The sequence below is a fragment of the Schistocerca serialis genome, chromosome 4, assembly GCF_023864345.2.
Source record: "Schistocerca serialis cubense isolate TAMUIC-IGC-003099 chromosome 4, iqSchSeri2.2, whole genome shotgun sequence".
NCBI lineage: Eukaryota > Metazoa > Arthropoda > Insecta > Orthoptera > Acrididae > Schistocerca > Schistocerca serialis.
Genome location: NC_064641.1, coordinates 12,654,293 through 12,675,749, shown reverse-complemented (window position 1 = coordinate 12,675,749; position 21,457 = coordinate 12,654,293). Strand labels below are relative to the sequence as shown.

At 38.7% G+C, this 21,457-nt stretch overlaps 2 protein-coding genes across 2 annotated transcripts in view; one reads left to right on the top strand and one right to left on the bottom strand.

Moving 5' to 3' along the window:
* Positions 1–21,457, top strand: part of LOC126473704 (intraflagellar transport protein 172 homolog) — a 358,573-nt gene that overhangs the window by 30,264 nt on the left and 306,852 nt on the right. The window contains exon 2 of the mRNA XM_050100944.1: positions 4,988–5,142. The gene's annotated coding sequence lies outside the window, so the exon portion shown is untranslated. The remainder of the gene's footprint in view (positions 1–4,987; positions 5,143–21,457) is intronic.
* On the bottom strand, positions 1,717–2,244 carry LOC126473663 (uncharacterized). The gene has a single exon (XM_050100895.1). The coding sequence runs from the start codon at positions 2,242–2,244 to the stop codon at positions 1,717–1,719; it is 528 nt and encodes a 175-aa protein (XP_049956852.1).

The window sequence follows — 21,457 nt, the reverse complement described above, 5'->3', positions numbered from 1 at the left end:
TAATCTTCCAGACACAACCCTATATTTTGTGCACATGCACATTCATGTAGTAGCACCACTGATTTCATCAAACAATAAATGCTACTTACTAACCAAACAGATCATTTCACTCATTGCCCCAAAGTGGTGCGAATGGACACTGTTTCTGCAGAAACATTAGTGTCTGCTTTTGTGTCGATTTTATTAGCTAGATTTGGTTGCCTTCTGTACATTACAGCCAACCGTGGACGACATTTTGAGTCTGATTTGTTCGCTCAGCTCACAGGGTTCTGTGGATATGTGCACCGTAAGACCACCAGCTATCACCCAGCGAGCAATGATGTTATGGCAACATGATACGAATAGCAGTATGTGGAATAAACTGTCCCCACTAATATCTGCACATACATATATTTCGACAATTAGCATACACGTTCACACAGTACAAGGTATAAGAGCAGACTGAATTAACGTGGCGGCTCGGATGAGCGACCTGAGTCCCAAAGATTAATGTTGTCTATGGTCGATATGACCTATTGACGCCACACTGTGATCGAGTGATGGCACCTTTGTCTCAAAGCTTCACTTATGTGTCACAGCACCCCTTGGGCGACCGCGAGAAGAATAGTTCTCCTTGGTCTGCAGAACACTCACAACTCAGACAAGAGTTCCTCCACAGCAGAACTGGTTTGTGGGGGAGCATCACAACTCCCAGGAAAATTTATCGATGCCAACTCCCCGCAATCATTATCTCATGATCATCCAGACCTTATACAACGTTTGAGGCACCACATAGCTCATATCCGTCCCCTCAAAGCCTCCAGACATGCCACCTAATTACGTGCATCATGACTTGGATGATTGCGCACATGTAATGCTACGCGTGGACGGCGTGGAGCCACCGTTACAGCCTCCTTACACTCGCCCATGCCGTGTTTTGAGAAGAGATAAGCGGATGCTAAACATTGCAGTGAATGGCAAAAGCACAACCATCTCTCTTGATCGCGTCAAGCCCACCGCCAACTTCTTCCAGGGGGTGCTTCTCGTGGAAGCACCAAGAAGACAGGTCTACCTTCTGGTACAGGCACCAAAATCACAACCATAGAGGCAACAATCACCTGTCGTACAACCGCATTCCGGGCGCACGACTCGTTCAGGACGTCGTATGTATTTTCCTACGTGTTTTCTTGACAACGCTCCACTTCTGCCACGGGGCTGCTCTAGCGTCGGACCGCTGTCGTCTGCTGTGTGCAAATGGTGGTATCACGGCTGTGTAAGTGTACGTTTACACTGCCTGTGATGTGATGTGATGCGACACTATGCGATGCGAGGCATAATGGTCAAAGCGATGCAATGCGATGGAGCATTAAAATTGCACACGATACAGCACGCGCTTGCGCGATCTGGCCAGCAATTGAGCAGTTATTGAAGGCCTCTCTGACACTCCTCGCTCTTCTTGAAGCACCACTGTTTGCTCTGTCATTTTGGAAGCATGCTGCTAAAGCACTGTGTTCTGTTATGTCCTGGTCAATAGACAATTGAATGGAAATGTGAGGCCCATCTTTATCGATTATTATATTGTGCAAGACGCAGGTGCACTGAATAATAATGGCTGCATGTTCTACAGAAGTTTCAATTTCCTTTAGGAGAAGACGCCACTTGCTGGCCATAATTCTGAAAGTGCGTTCCACCACCGTTCTAGCCCTCGATAACCTCCTGATAAATAACCTCTCTTCCTCAGTCAGTGACAGCCCAGGGAAAGGGCGCATTAAGTTTTTCCAGTAGTGGAAAGGCTTCATCTCCAACCAACACTAATGGGGATTTTACTGAAGTACCTGGTAGTTCTTTCGGTGGAGGCCAGTTTTCAGTTTCGTTCAAAATATTATTGTACAAGTTACTTGCTCTAAATGTGCCACCATCTGATTGCTTGCCATAGCCTCCAATGTCAACTGCTATTAATCTGCATTTAGCATTGGCTACAGCTAGTAAAGCAGGCGAGAAATATTTTTTGTAATTGTAAGACATTGTCCCAGAATGAGGGGGACATTTAACCCGAATATGCTTACCATCAATGGCCCCCACACAATTCCGAAAATTCCAGTTGGCATACATGTGTTTAGCAGCGGTTTGAAGCAGTGGTATAGTAGGAGAAGGCAGGTGTACAGGGCTCAGAATTTCACATATTGTGGCGCACGTTTCATGCACACGTTGTGCGAATGTAGTTAGACCCATCCGAAACGACTGTGGCAGTGCATGGAAAGACATCCCAACCGACAAATATCTGAAAAAGAATGAAATGAGCTTAATTGAAGGATGTGTAGGATCTTCGTAGGATTTGCAATTAATGTGCTGAGGACAAAAAATGTATTAAGTATACAGTGTATTTAATTATTTACGCATATTTTCACGTCTATATTTTCAGGCGAGGTACTGAAGAATAAATGGAAGAACCTACGTGACACTTTCCGCTCTGAACTCAAAAAAACTCGTGCTGAACGTTCAGGAGACGAAGGTGAAATGCCGCCTTTCCAATCCAATTGGCCGTGGTACGAGCTAATGACCTTCCTGACTGACATAATGGCGCCACGGAAGACGAAGACTAATGTTCATCACAGTAAAAGAACAGCATTGCAACACGACGACGTACCAGTCTCACAAGCTCTTACAGAGAGAGAGAGAGAGTGTTTCACCTAATGAAACCAACCAAGACTGACTGTAAGTTCACAGGGTAGCGTTTCGATGCCTCCTCCCTCACCCACCCTACACACAAACCAAAACAAGAGATCCAAGAAATCGACAAGCTCTGAGTTGCTAAATATAGAGAAGCAAAAGTTGAAGCTAATTGAGCAGCAAATGTCAAAATTAGAAACGCAAGATGACAGCTATCATGTTGTAGTGAGTTTGCTGCCAGCAATGCGAAAACTATCACCATCAGCTCAGTTGTGAGCCAGGATAAAAATTCAGCAGCTCCTTTTGGAAGAATTGAAACAATCAACCACTTCTACTGCACATTCATTGATGTCACCCTATGCGCCTGAAAATCCAGTTGAAATCGTAATTGCTGGAAATCCGCAAAACGAAATAGTCATTTCTGAAATTCAACCTGATGACATTGTTATTTCAAGCCACCAGGATTCTGAAAACTTTGATACTTAAGTGAGTGAACTGTGATGTATTATACTTCTCATTGTCAACTACGTCAAAATTTATTAAAAGAAAGTTTGAATCTATCACAATTTGTAAATTTTTCATAATAAAATGATTGTTGTAAACTTCATATTGTCTACTTACCTGATGGTGACCATAACTTTCTCTTCAGGGGCAATAGCCATTCTGAAATTTGTGTTTCGCTTCTGTAATCTTTTGAAACAGACGACACTATATCATCAAATGTCTCTGTACTCATTCTGAAATAATTCCAATATTTATCCTCATCTTTTCTCGTCACTGTACAAATGATGAAATTCTCCTAAAGCGTTCCTCTCCTTGTTGATTTCATGCACCCATTCACGACTGCGTTGAATTCTCAGAGCACTGTTTTCTAATAAGAAAGAATTTACTGGGTCGAAGAAAAAAGACATCGTGCCGAGACTGCTCAATTTCTGGCCAGATCGCGCGCGCGCTGTATCGTGTGCAATGTGAACGCTCCATCGCATTGCATCGCTTTGTCCATTAGGCCTCGCATCGCATCACAGGCATTGTAAACATACACTAAACGGACACCGCTCTGTTGCCACTATTAAACCAAGCCTGCCCATTGTCACGCGATTTCTGCGCGTCATCGCTCCCCTCGGCTCGGCATCGCATCGCATCGCGGGCAGTGTAAATTTAGCCTAAGTTGTAATTACGCGCCAATCAGCGACGCTGTACACAGCAACAGCAGCAGCGGCGGCGGCCGCAATGTTTATACTTTGACTTTTGTACAAACGTACACGTGTCCGTGAATTTTGTACGTACTTAACGCAGTTTTTCTCCCGTCTCACCTATGATGATATTTGAGGGAGCGTCCCACATTCAGGGACTGTCCTACATTCATGTATAACCTTTCCCACGCCTGTTAACTGAACGCGTAGTTCAAAAAAATAAAGTTCTTTCATTTCTGTTTCCCGAGAGTGCCTATTCGGGCTCTGCTGCTCGGCTTGATAGTATATAGCAGAGTCTACTGTGGCATATAACGACTAAGCCCTTATTTAAGCAGTATCCGACAACTATACTCCCAAGAAGCTCTAATGCCATTTGTCAGTTTTGGATCCGGCTGACTGCTAGATGTTCATTATAATAAAATACGTCTGAGAATCACGGGCCGCATGAATGTCGGTACTTGATTCAGGACGCATGCGGCCCGCAGTTTGACGACTATTGGAATAAGTGCAAGGCAGCATTGAATATTATTTTAAAACTGATGCAAAGTTACACCCGTAGGCACACAGTAGCTTAGTTTTACGGTTTCATTATCGATAAGTGACGGAAATAAAACCTAAAAACTGAAATAAGAAGGTCGGCGTACTTTTGTTCGTGAAATATTTATTTTTTTACTCTCTCTCCATATTCAACATGAAACCATTATGGAGTCGTTAAAAATGCAACAAGTGATTCATTTCTCGTATCTATGACGCTATACTCCGCGCACGACGTGTTCCCACAAACATCTGGACTCTATAAATTTCTCCCGAAACTTTGTCATTAATGTTTCGTCCGCCTTGCATACCGTCACGTACGAGTCTGTCGTGTGTCGTGTAAACGCACGAGAATTGCGTACACAGACGGATTATTACGCATGCAGCGGTCTTTAAGGAAAGCTGTAAATATGCTTGATAAAATTCTGGTTTCAAGAAAATACTGGCATCAAGTTAATTTTGCCATTTATTCTACTAGTAGCAAGTAATAAAATAAAAAGTTAAACAATAAAGGCACTAGTCCAATCCATTGTCTTACAGCAGTTCTTTTATTTTCAACGTCTGAGAAATTTTGTCAATAAATGACACTTTAGATATTTTGTTTGTTACAGTGTCGTCAACGAGACCTGCTAATTTATTCCTAAAACATAATTCACTATCGGTTACGAGAGTGTTGGCAACCATGACGCCTTAAAGATCGCTGAGATTTGCAAGCGGCGCTGAGTTTGATATTTTGCAGGTTGAAAAGTCGCTGTAGAAGTAAGAGGTAATTAGAAGTTTAGTTGTAATGGATCTTCAGCTGTATAAGTTTTAACGTAAGTGTGCTTACAGCACTCAAATATCAAAAATGATTGTAGTCGTCGTTCCAAGAGTAGCAATAATGCTACAGTATTGTTGCAAGCAAGCCGGTTTTTAACGAAGTGCAGTTACGAGCTTTTCACCAATTTACGTAATAAATATAAGTAATTGCCTTTCTATGTATTACTGAAACGTTTCTTCACTGTAAACTTGTGTAGCGATCACTACTTACCGGTACCTAATCCCCGTGTAGGCCTAGTGGCAATTAAGTAGTAGATTGGACCCTGAAAAACATTTAGTGACATGACATTTAGCAAATTCAGTGTCCTTTATATATCAGCTCCATTAATTTCTTTCATGAAATACTTTGATAAGACAGTTGGTTTTGATTAAATGTAACAACAGAAAGTCGCATCTTTTTTTTTCGTTGAAAAACAGTCACTGAATAATGTGTCTATACTATATTTATGTTGTCACAATTGGTTAACTATGGAAACTAAAGCATAATAGCTAGAAATGATCGACAGTGTGACTGTTGCTTACGCTTTTTTCATATTGTATGTTTCGCGTTGTACAAAAAAATGACATCATATATGGCAAAGTCCATATCAATTCAGGCAGGCTAGGAAAAAATCTTACCTTCATAGTCTCGGATGTTATTGAATTTAGCATATGTTAAAATGAAGGATTAAGTAAGGAACACGTGTTTTTTTTTTGTTTTCTCCAAAAAAATTTCCGCTCCGAGATACAGCTCTCCAAAGATGACATTGCGCATACCATTTTGAAGATGAGAATTTTTGAAAAAATTTTTAAAACTCCAGTTCCTCTTCTTCCTTTGTTGTTGTTTCCTATTTTTCCAGTGTTCCCTCATTTTCTCCCCATAAAGTCTCCTCCTTTCTTTTGTCCATGTTGTTCACGATTTTTTATTTCTTCTGTTTTGAAAGGCTTCCAAATTTAGTATTTTGTTTTTAAAACGGTTTCTTTCTGCTATTTCTCATTTTTTGATGTTGTTTCTTTCAAGATCTTTTCTTACTTCTGTAATCCATGCTATTGTTGATTTCTTCTTCCAGAAATATAGGAGTATTTGTTTTGTTAGTCTATTTCCATCCATTCGGTAGAGATGTCCAAAAAAGGTTAATCTTCGTTTGGCCAATACTTCAGATATTTTCTCTATATTTTTGTAGATCTCCTCATTACTTCTTATTTTCCAACCATCTGCAGTTTTCATTGCACCCATTATTTTTCTAATAATCCTTCTTTCCAGTACCTCTAGTTTGTCCATCTTATAGTTCATTGTTTGATATAGAGGATGCCTTCCTGTTGAACCAATAGGAACTGGAGAATTTCAATTTACAAAACATTGTGAACAGGAAGTGAGCACCGATGGTATTGTCTCTGTCCTTCAGCTGGAAACCTATATCCAGCAGCTGGTCCATGTGGTAGCATAATCCATAAAATTTGATTATTTTCTATTGATTAGTACCCTTCCACTTTTAGGTTGAACATGTTTTGTAATCAATTGAAATTTCTGCCATACATAAAATCTGTTTACTACCACATTATCACATAACAGGCTCATAAAATCAAAACCTTGCCTTATTTAACATAATCTAGTTTTGAAAGATAAGTACTGGTAAGAGACTAATTTTTCAAGCATTTTAAATAGTTCCAAATAGGTCCAAAGACTTAAAGGTTTCAATTTATACAACTTCTGTGCACTCTGTTTTGTACTGAAATTAGCCAGTCAATGAACTAAAACTGTGTTCCGCTGTTTCAGTATCTTCCTTTGATATAGAGTGATGCCTTCCTGTTGAACCAAGAGGAACTGGAGAATTACAATCTTCAAAACATTGTGAACAGGAAGTGAGCACTGATAGCCTTGTCTCTGTCCTTCAGCTGGAAACCTATATCCACAGCTGGTCCATGTGGTAGCATAAAGTTCACTACAATTTCGTTTAACTCATAACTGGTGTCTATAATCTCTGCAATCCACCAGACATAGTCATACACACATGCCACAAACATCACCCTTCTCAGGTTGTGAATCTGAATATTATCCTGCTGTTTCTGAGGTGTTGGCTGAACAAATGAAATTTCCTCTTTTTTGCTCTTTAAAAGATGTGCAATATGAGTTCACCCATCATTTTGCGTCCAAAAATGTGTCATCTGAATTCCTTTCACAGGAGTAGTTTGTTTGGACCATTCTTCTTTTTCTGCCCACAGAATTCTTCGATTTCCTCTTCTGACAAAAGAATGAGGGCTGTGGATGTGTTAGATTTCACGACTCTCGTAAAATCCTCAGCATTCTGAATTGCAGCTGTATTTGGTCTGGAAAGATTATGTTTTGTAGCATGATGCTTCAGCATGCTTCCTACACCATCACAAGGCCCCTTCCCATGGCCAGTAGCACTGTGTACCCAGCCAGCTGGCACAAGCGACTTGCTCAATTCAAACAGCTGTTTGCGACTTTTAAAATGACTAGGAGCACCATCAAAAATTATGGTGATCTTCTCTGCCCTGTTTGCAGTTGAAGAATTTTGCGCATTGCTAGCAAAGCATGTACTGAGTCATGTCCTGTGTCATCACTTATAACTGCAACACTTTTATTTATTTATTTAGCACCTGTATTATCACAATCATGATATTGTACTTGTCAAAGTACAAAACAGTATAAAATATTACTTATTTACATCATGTACAAAATTTTATCATTGGTATCAACACATCTTTATAACAAAAACATTATTTTGCTTAATAAGATTATAAAATTATATACGTACATACAGATAGAATAAAAGCTAGTGAAACTTGTGGTCTTGTTTTGAAAATATGTCACTCCTGTAAAAATTGAAACCTGGTCATTACTCCTAGATACCCTGGTGCTTCTTGTGGGAGAATTACAGACCAGTTCTCAGCAAAATCACACACCCTTTCACTTCTGCAATGTGTTAATGTTGCAATTTCTTCAGCTGCTGGTGTGTTACTGCTATGGGAAACGGGAATATGGATAACTGCATACGCAGCAAGCTGTTCCCATAAATGTTTATACATACATATATTTCAGCACAAAGAAAAATACACATGTACACTGTACAAGATACAAAGGCTGACTGGAACATTAACATGGTGGCTCGTCAGAGCAGTTAGAGTTCAAAGATCATGCTTTACGTGGTCGATGTGACCTATCGACACCACACTGCTTTCACTGACCATTTACCACGTTCATCAGAGTCATTCGATGTCAAATCAACACACCTATTTTACCTCACCCTCTTAGATTTTGCTGAAAGTTGGTATACTTATAGTGGGCACTGAGACTAAGAAAAATACCAAATTTCAATTTTTTATCTCAAACCATTCCTGAAATATGGCTATGTAAACTTTTCAAAAACCAGCCAAAAATGTGTAAACGGACTTTTTTTAAATTGTCCTAGGAGCTGCCCTAATTGAGCTAGAGAACTGGGAAAGATGTCATTTTGCAGCATTTTGCATGCTCTTTCCAGGGATGTACAACAAAACATAGCTTCTAATTAATAACCTTTTTCAAAATACTAATTAATATTTTGATTTAATTTTAATTTTTTTTACAAAAAGTACATAATTGAAAATTTTCAAAATATTTCCATAACTACTTCATACTATTGTAAATCCATGGAAAAATATAAATGTGGGATGATGATGGGTTCATTGTTAAAAAAAATTATTCCGGACTCTTGTTTTTCACTAACGGCCCTAGTTTGACCAAATTGACCTTTAACAAACAGGAATTTCTTTAAAATATACTGAAAGGTAAGAAAAAAAGTATTAGAAATATCAAAATATCACCTTATCAAACCAAAACTAATCAGCATATTTTATAATTAAGTTGATTGCTTATTTTAATTTCATACAACTTCACTAACAGTATATTAACTGATATAACAAAAACAAGAAATTGAGCATTTAAATACAAACTGAAATAAAGTATGAATAAGTACAAGTATTTATATCGTAGTTCTGGTCCATGATGTTTGAAATGGAACTATTGGCTGTGAGCACTATCGGACTTAACATCTATGGTCATCAGTCCCCTAGAACTTAGAACTACTTAAACCTAACTAACCTAAGGACAGCACACAACACCCAGTCATCACGAGGCAGAGAAAATCCCTGACCCCGCCGGGAATCGAACCAGGGCGCGGGAAGCGAGAATGCTACCGCACGACCAGAAATGGAACTATTAAACAAATTAAATACGTAATGCTTGTTCTTAACAGGTATCTGTACATAGCTAAATTTAACACAATAGGTACTAACAATAATTTTGAAACAACTTTCTATAAAATATACATTAACACTAACCTGAGACAAAAATTAAGTTTTGAGTTGAAAGCAGTTTCCCCAATTATTTGTCTTGGAACTTCACATATTACATTTTAATAAAGCTGACTGGGTTTGGTTTACATCACTTTCATTAAGAATGTATGTTCTCTCTGTCGGAGTAAATGGATTCGCTTTTGTGAGAACATCCATAACTGACACCCACAGGACATCTGCATGTGCAGGATAAGAGAATGGCTTATCTGGTCCACATGGATGAAGAAAAGTTATTTTCATTTCATCAAGTTCTTCGTTTTTTTTCTAAAATGTACCCAAGCCACGAGTTTCCGCCATATACAGTGGTGACATAGCCTGATACATCTTGTAACTTCAGTTTGTCTGGTGATGTAGTTACTTCCCTCTTCCAACTCTGCATATCACCTGAGAAGTATCTGACTATTAATTTTGATGGAGTGTTGGGAATGAAAGTGTGAAATTGCTGTTTTCCTTTGATTGTCAATGCCTCTTCAAGTCGGCTTTTTAAGAACATTTCTGAAGCAGCTTAGTCTTCTTGAGTGGAATATGCAAAATCAACATTTGTGATATTATTTACTGCCCACTCAAATAGATCTCGTGCAGTTTGGATCTGATTTTGGTATGGTTTTGCAAACTTGCACGAGCTGCCAGTCTCTTTACTGAACCCCCTACTCCATCACAAGGCCCTTTCCCATGTGCTGTGGCTGAAAAGTGCCACTCAGTTTTTATGTTGAAGTCTTCCTCATGAAGGCAAAGGTTCAGGAAGTTTTTCTTATTTTTATACTGAGCGGCAGAACCGTCAGAATAATAGTATATCTTTTTTGGAATCTTTTGAAATTTATTTGTTAGATATGAAATTAGCTTCTTTTGAAAGGTGTAAACCGCAGTTGTATTGTAAAGGTGTAAACCGCAGTTGTATTGTGCTCCAGGCAATCAGAAACAATGACAAAGCTCATATGCTCAATTTTGTCTTCCTGTTTGTAATATATAACAAAAGGATGAATGGTAATCTGTTGTCTTGTCCAGTGGAAACTCTGAGCTTCATCCTGTAGAACTATAGTATAATTTTCTGAAAAATCACATATGACAACAAATTCAGATTCCATAAGGTTTTCTCTTGTGGAGTTAAGGAATGTTCGTTGTTGCTTGGCAATGAAGTCATGCCGAATCAAAGTCGACATCTTACTACAAAATAAATCTATGAATTCTTCAGAAGTTTTCTGAACAATTTCCAGATTACATCAGTCAACTGACATCCACTGTCGGAACTGAACTCGTTCAATTAAGTTTTCATGAAAAGTCTTTTAAAATTTTACGTTTGACAGTTTCTCCCGGGCAGTATTCACAGTTTCCCATGTTGCAATCAACTGATGATGGGTTACAAAGCATTTTTGCAATGCACTGCTTATAATTGTTTAAGCTGCTGTTTGTTACTGTATTTAGTTTGGTGTTTTCTATCATTAATTTTACGTTTTGGTGAGTTGTGCACATGCAGACAGTGTGTGTGCCACTCCGGCCAGCTAATACACAATGTTTTGGTCTCAACTCAGCAAATTTAGAGAAACCTATTTTTATGTTAGGTAACTTGTCTTTAAAATGTTTGTAAGCTTCTTTAAGGTTACACAAAAAAGTCTTTGATATTTTTTTTTATTTCCACTTGTTTCTGTAATTGTCACACAATCTTTAATACCTGGCATTGCCCTGCTAACTTCATCATTTCCATAAAATGAATGTACAGTTTTGATAGTTTCTGTTGGTAAACACTTCCCTGGGTTTGGGTTTGGACCTTCCATGAATCCTCTCTCTTTCAAAATTTTTTTGGACTGCCGAACAATGTAATTAGGAGCATTAAATCCCCTCATTATTTTCCTGACAGTCCACTTTTCAGGTAAACTTGTAAGAATCATTATTTTTTTGCTCTACTTATAGTATTTTTAAAGTTTCTTTTAATATTTTCAAGAACGGATTCATCAGTATCAGCATCTGATGAAGAAGTTTCAGGAGCAACAAAAAGTTTACGTGTCATTGATGAGATTTTCTTCACTTTTGATTTGGCATAATGCCTAGATATTAGTTTTCTCTTGTCAATTGGGGACTCACCTAGTTCTTGAAGTGTTGTGTTAAATGTTTTAACAACTACTGAAGTTGGAGTGAAATCAGGGTCTTGGTCTCGGATGATTATCTCCGATCCAGAAGATTCTTCTTCAACACTTTCATCACTGATGGGCTCTGGTGTATTTTTCAGTTTGGTTACATCTTTCCTACATTTATCACAAATATTGGCACCACTTGGTATTTGAGGAAATAATTTGGGCATCCATGTTGCGACATTTCTCAGTTTTTTTTCTGTCTCTAATAAAATGATTTGACTTCTTCAATGGATTACAACACTGCACTCTTACAGCACTGCACTTTTTACTTTGTTCCATATTTATACAAAAATCACTTATAAACTGTCCTTCAATGTATAGATTTACATGAAAATGAACTGTTAAATATAATACACACTGGTCAACACAGAGGTAACAATTAATTTGCACTAAAACCACAGTGCACAATAAAGCTGTAGGCACACAAAGCCTTAGAAGGTAACAATGCAGACTAAATCATCTCAGCAATGGCTCCAGTCTCTGAATTATTGTACAGACATCGAGCCCTATGTATACGGTCCTCTACTGACGTACTACGTTGAAGGTCAATTTGGTCAAACTAGGGCCGTTAGTGAAAAACAAGAGTCCGGAATAATCTTTTTTAACAATGAACCCATCATCATCCCACATTTATATTTTGCCATGTGATTTACAACAGTATGAACTAGTTATGGAAATATTTTGAAAATTTTCAATTATGTACTTTTTGTAAAAAAAATTAAATCAAAATATTAATTACCATTTTGAAAAAGGTTATTAATTAGAAGCTATGTTTTTTGTCTATCACTGGAAAGAGCATGAAAAATGCTGCAAAGTGACACCGTTCCCAATTCTCTAGCTCAATTAGGGCAGCTCCTAGGGCAATTTAAAAAAAGTCCATTCACACATTTTTGGCCAGTTTTTGAAAAGTTTGCATGACCATATTTCAGGAATGGTTTGAGGTAAAAAATTGAAATTTGGTATTTTTCTTAGTTTCAGCACCCACTATAAGTATACCAACTTCCAGCAAAATCTAAGAGGGTGAGGTAAAATTTTTATTTGAAGTGTGTTGATTTGACATGGAATGAATCATCAATGAAACTGTCAAAGGCAACAGTTTTCTTAATTAATTTATTTTCCTCCCACATCACATATGTAATTTCTGCAGAGTTATCTGCTACGTCTTCCAGGCCAAGCATCTGTAAAGACATTCCTCCCTTTCCAGGACAGTCACCACATTCTTGAAGCAAACAAGTCTGTTGCTTTACATCACAAACTACTAATGACTTCACACACCCAACCAAGGTCTCATATGTCACATGCTCCAGTAAGTTCTTCAAAGTTACCACACAAAGTTAAAAATTTGTGCAATACACACAAACAGACATCTCTAGGTGTGTATGTAACTGCCCACTTAGGTTGTAGTGCATAAAATTTTGATCTTTTTAACTTTCAACTGTTACAGTTACAATGTCTTTTTTTGTTGGCACTCTGGCGAGAACAGTCCATTTTATCTTCCAGATAAAATGACTACAGTATTTGAACTTGAGCTGCTTCTACAGGATGAGCATAATAGTTATCTGGTCTTCTAAAGACTCCTTTTACAGACCTCACATTTCTTGATTTGTCTACCATGTACTTTGATACTGATGGAACATGGGTCAAAATTGTTTTCTTTGACGATGTCTCTGGAATAATAGTTAAAACTTGCACCTTTTCACTGTAGGATGCACAATATTCAACAGCTGAATTGATATTTATGAAAAATTCCTGGCAAGAGGTGCAAGAGTGCTTTGGTTCATTTTCTTCTGAAGATGGAATTTGTACTTTGAAGACTGTGGCCAGTTTTCCTGTAGCATATTCATCCATAGCTTTAGTAATTTCTCCACACTTTCTTGCTACATAGAGCTTATGACTCGATTGCACTGATCATGGTTTCTTAAGAGGACTAACACCTACCTCTGTAGTTGACTGATTCAGGGTATTTAATTCTTCCTCTATTGATTCAAAATCTGCATCATATGTACCATGGGAGGCTTCACCTTGTTCAGATACTATCATTGTTGTTATTCTGTCAAACATATAGAACACAAAAAGTCATCGCTGGAATTTTTTATATATATATATATATATATATATATATATATATATATATATATATATATATATATATATATAAAAAACAAAGATGAGGTGACTTACCGAACGAAAGTGCTGGCAGGTCGATAGACACACAAACAAACACAAACATACACACAAAATTCAAGCTTTCGCAACAAACTGTTGCCTCATCAGGAAAGAGGGAAGGAGAGGGAAAGACGGAAGGAAGTGGGTTTGAAGGGTGAGGGTAAGGAGTCATTCCAATCCCGGGAGCGGAAAGACTTACCTTAGGGGGAAAAAAGGACATGTATACACTCGCACACACACACATATCCATCCACACATACAGACACAAGCAGACATATTTAAAGACGAAATATATGTCTGCTTGTGTCTGTATGTGTGGATGGATATGTGTGTGTGTGCGAGTGTATACCTGTCCTTTTTTCCCCCTAAGGTAAGTCTTTCCGCTCCCGGGATTGGAATGACTCCTTACCCTCACCCTTCAAACCCACTTCCTTTCGTCTTTCCCTCTCCTTCCCTCTTTCCTGATGAGGCAACAGTTTGTTGCGAAAGCTTGAATTTTGTGTGTATGTTTGTGTGTCTATCGACCTGCCAGCGCTTTCATTCGGTAAGTCACCTAATCTTTGTTATATATATATATATATATATATATATATATATATATATATATATATATATATATATATATATATATATATATATATATATACATACAGGGTGGAGCAAAATTCGCACACTCTGACTTCACAGCACAACTCTTCACATGCCAGCGGTAAAAAAATGTCTTATCACAAAATTTTGTCTGGCGAGTATATCCGGCAGAAAAAGGACCTTAAAGAGTGACAATCTGGCAACACTGTAACCACATGTATGGTAGCTACCTCTGTCACTACACAATAGTTGTGCTGTACAGTTCGTGCAGTGGGTCGGGTTTTGGGTTAGTGTGCAGGAGGTCGATGGTTCGAACCTGGGTTGAAGCATATGTTTTTCATTTGGTAAATGCAGCCCAGGTAGTACTGCGTCTGGCATTTCAATCGTGAACAGCAATTGCAGCGGGTTATCTAGAAAACATTTGCACTTACATGGCTGCGCAGGGTAGCCGCGTGGTCTGAGGCGTCTTGTCATGGTCCATGCGGCTCCCCCCGTTGGAGGTTCAAGTCCTCCCTCGGGCATGGGTGTGTGTGTGTGTTTTTTGCCCATAGCGTAAGTTAGTTTCAGTTAGATTAAGTAGAGTGTAGGCTTAGGGACCGATGATCTCAGTTGTTTGATCCCATAAGACCTTACCACAAATTTCCAAATATTGCACTCATGCACTACAATCGTAGAAATGGAAGGTTGGTCAGCTTTGAAAGAGGGCCTTTGCACGTCATGGGCATGAATTTATTCGCACCACTTCAACTATTACATGCAAAACCTGTTTTCTTTGTATTCTTCTCCAATGGCCCTATAGATTCGTACCATCTATTATTTTTGCCCGTTCAGGTGCATTACATTTCATTAGGGCCTTATGTTACCAGTAGGACTAGCAACATTCTTTGCGAATAATGCACAAACTCGGTTACTATTTGTATGTGTTATCACCGTGGTCACACTAATTATGCCTTTCAACACTGAGCCTGGTAACCGCATTCTGTTTAGTACGTATCTCAATGCATTATTATTATTATCATTATTATTACTCTATTGATGGGATTTTGGAAACATCGCATCTATTACCATTAGGGAAACAGTGTAATTCGAAACTGAACGGTTCACAATTTGCGGTGTCGGGATGTATCATGCAGAACAATATCTGCCAGAGGGGTAACGCGCGTTAGGTGTAACAGGGCGCAGGACTGATGGTGTGTTTATACTGCATGCGCCGTCCACCAAACAGGGACTAGTTGCAAGTGGAGTAATGCTACTGTGACAGACTCCATTGTACATGCATACACGTATTGAATTTTCTCCTTGTAAACCTCTAAACCACTGTGGCAGACGTGTGGCATACGCAAACGATGACTATGTGGATATGCTTTCGTCCTTGGTGCATCTGATAACTGGGCTGGTGTTGCCGCTCGTGAATATGCTGCTAGATATCCTCATCGATGCCATCCAGGCCATTGGGAATCAGGTTCTCTCCTTCCACCATTTCGTGACAGAGGTCATCCACGGACTCGCCGTACTCCAGCAACAGAGGAAGCTCTTCTGGAGGTCATACACCAAGAACCTCTGTGAAGTACACAGAGTGTAGCAAGGGAGCTGTGTGTCCCATGATGCACGGTCATTAACATGCTGCGCAAGCATGGGCTGCACCCCTATCATCATACTTTCAAGCAACACCTGCATCTTGCAGACTGCTATCAGTACTTGGACATAATATTTCCAGGGAAACAGCTCAGATGTGGATGTCCAGTTCGATAGCCACCACGTTCATGTGACCTAAATCGCCTGGATTTCTTCCTGTGGGGACACCTGAAGGAGCATGTGTACACTACTCTGCTGATGAATGCGGAAGAATTGGTAGTGCGTGTCCATGCTGCTCTTTTTACTGTGGACACAGCTTTTCTGCGAAGGGTCCAGAGCTGTATGATCGGGTGGGTTGTGCAATGTTTGGACATGCAGGGAGATCGCTTTGAGCATCTGTTGTTCTGAGAACGACGTATTTTGCTGTGAAGGTCTTACGGTCATTAATATGGACATTATTATTGTCACTGGTTGCTAATGTGTGACATCCGAGTGCTCATATTACATGTAGAATAAATGACAAGTAGATGTTGTGTTATTGTACTGTGCTATTATCTTTAGCATCTTGAAATTGATATTGTTTTTGTAGTTATTCTGTCCTATTACAGATCAATTGTTTCCACTGTCTATTTCTTATTTGTCTAACCACATATTTGTTATGTTCAGTGTTACAAAATGTTGTAAATTTAGGATACATGTGACCTAAGAAACAGTGTATATTACAGTATGAAATGTCAGAATGAAATTATCGTAGCCATAAAAAAAAAAAAAAAAAAAAAAAAAAAAATGCGCTCCAACCCAGGATCGAATCCTCGACCTCCTGCATGCTGACCAGAAACTCTATCCACTGCACCAACTATGCAGAACATCTAAAGCGCACTGACAGAGGCACTTACCATACATGTGGTTACAGTGTTGCCAGATTGCCACTCTTTAACTTCCTTTTTCTGCCGGATGGCCTCGCTGGACAAGATTTTGTGACAGACATTTTTTTTATCGCTGGCTTGTGAGCAGTAGCACTGCGAAGCCCGAGTGAGCGAATTTCGCTTCACCCTGTATATCACTCTTTTATGGATATGCAAATAGTCACCACACTTCACTCTCCCGTGGCCCCAGTCTGAAGACATTTCAAACAGTCCTTTTCACCAAACATACTGCAACTGTGTCAACTGGCAAATTCCTCATAAAAGCACAGAACTCACTGGATGGTCTCAGATTTCTTAGAAGCCTTTTCAGTAAACAAATTAGCACTGAACAACTACAGTACCGAAACCAGCAATGAACAACCACAACAAAGAAACTGACAAGATACTACATCAAAGTGTAAGAAATATCTGCAATGAAAGTGAAAAGAAATAACTGCAACAGAGAAAGTGATAAGAAAAAACTGCAACAAAGACAATAGAAATAAACTTTGTAACAAAGAAATTAGTAAAAACAACTTCAGTGAAGACATATGTTAACCTTGAAAGTTAAAAAAAAAGATTTTTTAAAATAAAACCTGTCCAATTAAAACTGGAAGCTCTCCTGTACACAGAATGCAGTAATACGTGGTACTAATCAACAGAAAAAAATCTAACTTTTCTGGATTGGCATTCTTAAAAAAAAAATTTCTGTAAATTAAAAAAAAAAAAAAATTTAAAAGAATTCAAAAGACAACAGTAAAAGAACTTTGATAGGTTTGTCCAAATGGAGAATACCATTCTAATCATGAAGAAATTGTCTTTCAAATAAAACAAAAACTGTAACAAAATATCTAGAACTGTTACAGAGATACAGCATTTTAAAGATTTTTCCGGAATTCACATCTTCAAAATGATGTTTGCAGTGTCCTCTTTGGAGGCCTGTATCGCGGGGCAGGAATTTTTTTTTGTAAAAAAAAAAATAAAATAAAAGATATGTGTCCTGAATTTTAACTTACGCTAGATACAATGACATCCAAGACTATGAAGGTAACCCCCCTGCCTGAAGTGATACTGATTATGCCATGTGGACATGGAATGGAACCATCGTGTAGACTAAGTTGTTGGTAAAGTAGATAGCAGCCTCGAGTTTATTGGTGGTATATAAGGCAAATGCAGTCAGTTTACAGAGGAGTTGTGACCCATCCTATAATATTGTTGAGGTACAACCCATACCAAATAGGACTAATGGAAATATTGAAAGTAGGAGGGTAGCACAAATAGTTATAGGTTTGTTTGACACATGGGAGAGTGTCACAGGTACGTTGAAAGAACAAAGAACTGAACTGACAGACTCTTGAAAACAGATAGAAACTATCCCTTGAAAGCCTACATACAAAATTTCAAGAACCGGCTTCAGATGATGACCCTAGGAATATAGTACAACCCTCTATATATCACTACCATAGGATTTATGAGGATGAGATTAGATTAATCACAGCATGAACAGAAGCATTTAAACAGTCATTCTTCCTGTGCTCCATGTGTGAATGAAATGGGAAGAAGCCTCAGTAACTTGCACAGTGGGTCATACCCTCTGCCACACAATTCACAGTGAGTGGCAGAGTAAGAATGTGGATGTAGATGTAGATATGAACAACGAGCTTCTGTGTATATGTGGGCTACCTTTATCTCTGTGGTAGTTGTACCTACATCTCCATGATTATGAAGAAATAATTGCTCATCTTAGTCCTGGAAGCTGATATGGCAGTAGCACAAGCAGAATTGGAAGAGTTGAGATCTACAATTGGCTGCATTAGGAGGGTCGAATGAACTGTGGTTGAACCTGCTGGATCAGTCAGAGATTCTAGATATGCTGCAAGTCTGCTGTGTTTAATGTAGACATATCCAACAACTTCACTGCTCTGAAGATAGTGGATTAAAATATGCAGACAACTTAAGGAGTTTAGGATCATGCTGATGAGACAAAGTTAGACAGTTAGAAGTTTAAAAGTACCAAGAAGGTACATCTGCTTGGGGAGTAGTCTTGGGAAGGAAACATCTGAACTAGTATGTAACATCCAACATAGAGAATACCATGTAACTAGTATTTTTAAGCCTAGTGCCACTGTGATTTGTATTTTGTGGGAAAAAATCTTGATAAAGAACATCATGTAGGCCTAATGATTATTAGGGATTCTGGAAACATTTTGGACTATAACTACAACTACGCAGATGATGTTAAAATCAGACCCATTGATGGGAATGCTCATCTCAGACAACTGCATAGACTGAGTCACTCTTTGAGCGATAAGGAATGCACTGGATAGAGTATTTTGTTGAATATGCAACTGGAGAGCATCAGAGATGACACTCAACAGAGTGAGCGATCACACGTGAGTAAGAGTGATGTGTCGCCCTTTACAGGTTTGTGCCACTCAAGGCATGATGTATGAGTGCTTACGGTAAAAGGTTACTTGCAGAACTAATTTGTAGAACCAGCCAGTGAATCAGATCTTTATAATTCTTGTGTTTCCCATTATTTTTACTAGGTACTGTTTAGGGAAATGTTTCTGACTGATGGAGCTTCTGAATAACTATAGACTCAGTTTCATCAATTGGTTATAACAAAAAAGGCCGACTTGAATGACACAAATGATAACAGTCCTAATATATTTGTATTTTTTCGTAAAAATTTAGTAAACTTGTTAAATAAGAAGGCACACTTCTCATATGACTGCAGATAACTGAGGAATCAAAAGCAACAGAAACTGGACGGATACACATAGATGGTTACAATTCAGTAACCTACACAAAACTCCACCCCCGGTAGCTGAGTGGTCAGCACGACAGAATGTCAATCCTAAGGGCCCAGGTTCAATTCCCAGCTGGGTCGGAGATTTTCTGCTCTCAGGGACTGGGTGTTGTGTTGTCCTTATCATCATCATCTCATCCCTATCGACGCGCAAGTCGCCGAAGTGGCGTCAAATCGAAAAACTTGCACCCGGCGAACGGTCTACCCGACGGGAGGCCCTAGCCACATGACCTTTACCTACACAAAATGTGGAATAAAGTCTCAGGCCTTAGACTTCTGTGAGTAATGCATGTAACACCTCAGTGAGTGTTATACTTCAGTAATTGACTTGGGAACATATTACAAAAACTGTTCTTAGTGCCATAAGCCCCTGAATGGAAATGTTTTACAGTGTGATCAGACAATTAGAAAAGGTATGTACTAGACTTAATAGAAATAACTGGGAAGATATTGTAAGTGGAGACTGATTTCATCTTGTACATTTTTTATAGAGGGCACCTAGAGTTAGTGATGTCCATTTTAGTTTTGGTACCTATAGTAAATTCCCGACAAGAATAGAAGTATCAGTGCAACAATGACTAATAATTTTTTCCTTCAAATGCCAAATTTTTTTGTCGGCTTTCATCTACATAGGGAGAAATGATTATGATAATAAAATAAGAGAAATCAGAGATTGCACAGAAAAGATATAGGTGTTCATTTTTCCCACATGGTATTTGAAAGTGAAACAGTCAAGAAATTGTGTGAAAGTGGTTCTGTGAACTTTTTCCAAACATGCAGGTGTGGACTGCAGACTAATCATTTAGATTTGGAACACAGGTTTTGTTCTTTTGGAAGTTCACTTCATCCTTAGTAACTCTCACCTGGAGCATATGGAGGACTATTTTATGTCCAGAATATTTGACCTAAAACGATACCATTATCATTAAGTCACACAGTTGAGCTGCCTGTTTTCAGGAAAAGTAAAGATTTTCATCCATTAGCAGTGTTACAAAGCCTGATCACTCATCCAGACTGTTGCTTCAGCAACACTGGAAAGGCTGCTATCCCTCTTCATTTCAGGCTTAGCTTGGCTTCTCTGCAGATACACCTGTGTTCTGGTTGCAGCTATGTAGCTATCCTATCATCTGTCATTGAGGCATGCCAGCCACCCCACTTTGGCTGGGTCCATGATTCAGCAAAAAATATCTGACACTGTGAGGTTCCAATCTTTGATTTGATATGAACTGACCCTACTGCAGTAATCTGTGTGAGTTGTGACTGCCATATATTATCGTAATCTTCATAAAGCTATCATATTTTAAGTAAGGCACAATTTAGCTAAATCTTGCAAACATAATGCAGTATACTTCCCTTATTGGAGATAGTTTGAGTAATTCTGTTTCCTCATGAAAAATGAGTTAATACCACATGATGTATAAACTCACTGCTAAATTTTTCATCATATATTTGAGTCTCAGGGCACTCAAATGCTATTGTTAGCAATTTTTTTTATGAGGAAAGAGAATGATTCAAACCATCACTAATTGAAGAAGTGTGTTGCCTAGCGTTTGAGGAGATTTAGGAAAATCATGTCTTACAAAACTATGGTGGCTGTATAAAGTGATATGAGGCTGAAAGATAAACTGTCTGAACAAAAGTATGTGGACACACCATTGTAATGTGGAGTTGATCACTAGATGGCATGAGAGATGGATCTGCTAACATAAAAGGAGGAGGTGGAGGGGGGGGGGGGAGGGGGATAATTGTGTT

Coding starts and splice junctions, on each gene's coding strand:
- LOC126473663 (XM_050100895.1), bottom strand. CDS start 2,244: ATGTCTTTCCATGCACTGCCACAGTCGTTTCGGATGGGTCTAACTACA.